This window comes from Penaeus monodon, chromosome 41, assembly GCF_015228065.2.
Source record: "Penaeus monodon isolate SGIC_2016 chromosome 41, NSTDA_Pmon_1, whole genome shotgun sequence".
In the NCBI taxonomy this organism is placed as follows: domain Eukaryota; kingdom Metazoa; phylum Arthropoda; class Malacostraca; order Decapoda; family Penaeidae; genus Penaeus; species Penaeus monodon.
In genome coordinates this window covers 25,385,174-25,390,173 of record NC_051426.1, presented here as the reverse complement: position 1 = coordinate 25,390,173, position 5,000 = coordinate 25,385,174, and the positions used below count along the sequence as shown (strand labels likewise).

Sequence of the window (5,000 nt, the reverse complement as noted above, 5' to 3'; positions counted from 1 at the left end):
TTTGTTGTATACAGCTGGTTCCACAAATGCTTAAGTCACCATGAAGTCAATTAGTAGGATCTGTGTGACCTAACCAGATTTCCCTATTCCTTGAATTTTTGTGAAAATGTTTATTTCTAATGCTATTAATACATTAGATATAGGTGACATGGACACTACATCACATAAAAGAAAGAAAGAATGACAAGAAAAATAGGCCAAATGGCAGGTGATGGGAATGTGTCATATAGAAATTTGACTGAGGGCCAGAGTGATGGGAATGTGTTGTCATGGAATACTATTACTGAGTGGTGCGTGACGAGGATATTTCATCAAAGCTCCAGCATTAAATGAAGGTGCAATTCACTATCTGTGAACCATGCCTGGAAGTGCACTGGCTCCAGGGAGGACATTATGTACAGGCTCCTATTACTGCCCACCCTCCTTGCTGGTGGCACAAGGTATGTTATGGAAAATTGAATATTGTGAAAAAAGAAAAGAAAAAAGAAGAAGAAGAAGAAAAAAGAAACAACAGTCTATTACCATCTTCATATAACATATCAAACAAAAAATATAGAAAAAAAAGTGTATGGATATTAAGAGCTAATAGAATAGCAAAGAGAAGGCAAGTTATCTTGATAGTGTTTGATGGTAGCTGCGCCTACAAAACACATACTTGGGAGAGTCACCACTGGAGTAAGCCTATGCAATTTTGTCCATGTGGGAGCCACAAGGCACCAAGATCCAACGTGTTAACATGACAAAGATTTAAATAATTTTTTTATCTGATGATTTAAGAAATAGGGAAAACAGGTGGGATCAGGTAGGCCCTGTGAATATATATGTATATATGTATGGATATATATATATATATATATATATATATATATATATATATATATATATATATATATATATATATATATATATATATATATATGACTCTCATACTACTGATTAATTCTTGAACTCAGACCTGACTCCACCTAGAGAGTATTGGCACATATCAGATATTGGATGTACTGGGCCTATTTGAAAACTCTAATGACGGCTCTAGAATATAAACTCATAATTTTGTCAGTAGAAGCAGATTGGGTCTTGCCTAGCTTCAGGTAACTTACCATACTTATTTGCTTAAGTATTGAAACTGTGTTGAACTATTCCTTACTATTTATTGTCTTCCTATATCTTTGGCTTGATGTAATATCTATCATGTACTCTTACTGATTTTATATTTTGTATATGCTGACCATATTTGTGCATTATACAATATATGATTTATTCATGAACCATTCCTTTGGAATTACCCAATATGAGTGGGTAGTGTCTCTCTCTTAACACCTGCCACAGGCCCAGGAACTGAATCCTACTCCTTGGTGAGTAAACATTAGCATTAGAGTCATCTAAAAATTGAAATCACGGAGGACACCACATGTATACATGCTTGCCATGCATCAGCAGCTTAAAAAATAGAATATATAACCATGAATACCTGATCCTGCTGCCAACTGTTGGAAGGTTCTTTGGTAGCAGCTGTGGTACCTACATTGGCTGGGGACTGGACACTCTGGTTGGTGGAAGAATCAACATTCTTATTTGCCTCTTCCTGTAACTTTTCCAATTTTTTCTTCTTAATTTCTTCACGTTTTTGTGAGAGTTCCTGGCGCCATCTCTTCCAGTCCTCATCATACCTATAGAAACCACAAGAGATAGGAATTCAAAAAAAGAGAGAGAGAAAAAAAAAAAAAAAAAAAAAATTGAGACTTCTCTATCTATTTCAATACCACTTAACCCTGCAACTACAGTACTAAAAATTGGCAAGTGGCCAATGATGAAAAGCTGTTGGCATGCATCAACAGTTCCCCCATTTCCACCTGGCTCATTCAGTTGGCAGGAATAAGATCCTGAGTATAGAATTAACAGTCACAGCTTACGGACATTACATTCCATACTCGTTTATTGATGGAAATAATGCAAAAGACCATTCTTAAAAGCCAAATGAGTCTGATCACCCTCCAAGACTCGTGGCAAGTCTTTCCTATCACCTGACCTTCAGCCAAAATGCTCATGATGCCAAGCTCACATCACCCTGGCCCATTGGCAAATTTTTTCAAGACGGCCAAATTTTTTCATGACATGATGGTCACATCATCCAGATCATAGGGGTTAATAAGCAAATGTTCAAAAAAATTAATAGGTTTCCCTTTGCTTTGTGTGTCTGAAATGGATACTATCACCGAACAAGTGATGAAGAGAAAGATGACCGCCCTCCGCCAACCAAATGGCATTATGCAGACCACTGAGCCATGTTATCATTCCATCCATATTCAAATGGTTAATCCTTACAAATAACTATATTGAAATAGTGAACTGCCTCTCTCTCCACTTAAAAAAAAAAAAAAATTATTACATTTTTTATTTGTATAACTCACCTGTTAAGTGCAGTCTTATCGGGATGATTTTTATTTTGCTCTCGCCACTGTGTGAACTGCCTTTCCCAGTTTTCAGACCGTCTATCAAATTCTTTCAAGTCTTCATCATTCTAAGAGTGGGAGGGGAATTATAATTAGGAAAAAGGAAGAAGAAGAAGAAGAAGAAAAAAAAGGAATTACATATCACTAATCGTTCATGTGCATAGAAAGGGAGTGGAAAAAACAAAAACAAAACATACCTCTTCGTCCAATTCCAATTCTGGGTTCACTTGTTGCATATCATTTGGCTGATTTAGGAGTCCATGGCCACCTCCGGAAATAACTAAATTTAATGTTCATCTCAGTATATCATACAGTAAAATGAAGAACAAAAATACAAACAGTCCTTTCTTACTGTTTACTAATACAAGTATATTTAGCAATAAACCTTTCCATCTATACTTCATATTTTTGATATTGTTACTATTATTGCAACTGTCAACTTTGGAATTGACTTAACTACAAAAGATAAGGAAAATTACAAAATGTTACTTACTAATCATCTACTATATAAGCCAATGCTACTAAGAACAACAATAACAACATGAAGTGAAGTTATTGAATCAAACTGGCAGTGAACAAACTACAGATAGGTTCACTGAAGGAAGAGAGAGAAAATGTCAGAGAGAGAATTCTCAACAACGCACAGCCTCCAATAGTTAAGCAACACTCACTTCCTCTGTTATCACCAAACCCTCCTCTTGCTGAATCTTGGGCATAATTGGCAATATTCCTGTTGCCTTGCTCTTGGGGAATCCTTCCACTGTTGTCTGGTCCCTGGTTGTATGGTCCCCAAGGCTGGTTCATATTGTTTCCTCCAGGATTGTTATTCCAAGGCATGCGGTTATTCCCTCGTCCCATTCCTCCTCTAGGGTGCCAGTTCCCCTTGCCTTGGCCGCTGTCATGCTGATTGCCGGCTGGTGTGAAGGGATTCCCCCAGCTGCCACCTTGCTCACCCTGGATGGAGTTGAAGCCCTGTGGGTTGGCGGGGTCCTGTCCCTCAAGTCTCTGTCTTTTGGCCTCGGATTCCATGTTCTCTTGTTGGGGGCCTTGGGTTGGTTCCTTACTATCAGCAGGATTGGTCCTTGATTCTGTGGCCTGATTGTCAGGGGTCTTCCCCTCGTCTGGCTTCTCCTGTGACTTGCTGTCCTCCTTTTTCTCAGACATAAGAGCGGCTTTGTTATCTAATGCTGAACCCTTCGTGCCATCCTTCCCCAATTTGTCCTTGTCCTCATCTGGTGGCGGTGGAGGAGGAGGATCCTCTGGGGGTGGTGGGGGCACCTCAGGGGGAGGTGCATTGTACTGGGGGATGTTGTTGGACTGGTATGTTGGAGGTGGAACCGACATCATTGGAAGAACACCAGCTGCTGGGTTCCCGTACATGTTGTACATTCCATACACCTGTAAAAAAAAAACAGACCTTATTTTTCTGGCTTAAAAATGTCTTACTGTTCCCTATCATTAAGTACAGATAATTGTCAGTTAATTCAGCCTCCATGGTAGTACATTTTCATCACTCTGGCCCCCTGCCAAATTTTCCCATAACAGCAAAATCCCCTCACTTGGATATATTTTTTCATATGGTCATATCACTCAGATCCAATGGGTTAATTTTCAGAAATTTCTTCCTACATATTTGGATATAAAATTTCTTTCTTTCCCTCCCCTCTCTCAATCTTATTTTCTTAAACACAGGTCTTATTAAACCTTGAGCAAGTGATACAAGAAACACTACCCATAGATGTATGATGCTCTGTAACCTAAACAAATGGATTAGCATGATGGAATAATAATGCACATTACTAAAGATGTTTAAGCATCACCTCATACCATTTCATTTTCTCTTTAAAGGAAAATAAATTTTATGAAAAATACAAAACAAATTCCACAAAACACATTTTCTTACTATTGAAAAGAAAGAGAAAAAAATAAAATAGAAATAGACAAAAAAATAAAATGGATGATAATGACAAAAACTGAACCTACCCCAGACTGTCCCCACACCCATGGATTGACCGCAGATTGAGCCGATGGTGGCCATTGCTGCTCACGTTGCTGCTGAAAGGCTGCATACTGCTGAGCTTGTTGTTGCAATGCACTAATCTTATCCTGAAACAAAGAAAGATTATCAATAAACTCTCCCAATCTTTGCTTCTTGTCACAATTTCTGGTAATGAAATATCCAAAAAAGAAATATATATATACACAAAGTACAGACATAGTTCAAACACACACACACACATGTAAGTGGGTATTACACATTCTAGTAATAATGTATTTGACTGCAAATTTTCAGGAGTATTGTATGTATTGCCACATGACCCCCAAATGCTGTAAGACAAGTGCCAAAATATTTCATTCAATAAAGCTTACTGCCACATCCCATGTCAAGTTCACTGTCTATTCTATTTTCCCTGCTGCATCATGGATGGGGGTGGCATGTAACTATCAATTTTAAATGGGTGGCTTGAACATTGTATTTAGCATTTTGATGTAATTTCTCCATTTCCTGAAGGACCCAAATTTTACCAAACCATATATAACAGGACT

General features: G+C 38.0%; 1 protein-coding gene across 5 annotated transcripts in view; it reads right to left on the bottom strand.

The window, feature by feature from the left end:
• The window catches only part of LOC119598228, a 40,562-nt gene that overhangs the window by 31,162 nt on the left and 4,400 nt on the right, over window positions 1-5,000 (bottom strand). For 3 of the 5 annotated variants that reach the window (XM_037947871.1, XM_037947867.1, XM_037947870.1), the window contains exons 2-6: window positions 4,437-4,559; window positions 3,125-3,851; window positions 2,651-2,733; window positions 2,412-2,521; window positions 1,472-1,670 (exon numbers count right to left, since the gene is read on the bottom strand). In XM_037947871.1, coding sequence (XP_037803799.1) covers window positions 1,472-1,670; window positions 2,412-2,521; window positions 2,651-2,733; window positions 3,125-3,851; window positions 4,437-4,559 — 1,242 coding nt within the window. The remainder of the gene's footprint in view (window positions 1-1,471; window positions 1,671-2,411; window positions 2,522-2,650; window positions 2,734-3,124; window positions 3,852-4,436; window positions 4,560-5,000) is intronic. The other 2 variants (XM_037947869.1, XM_037947868.1) reach the window with 2 other exon arrangements.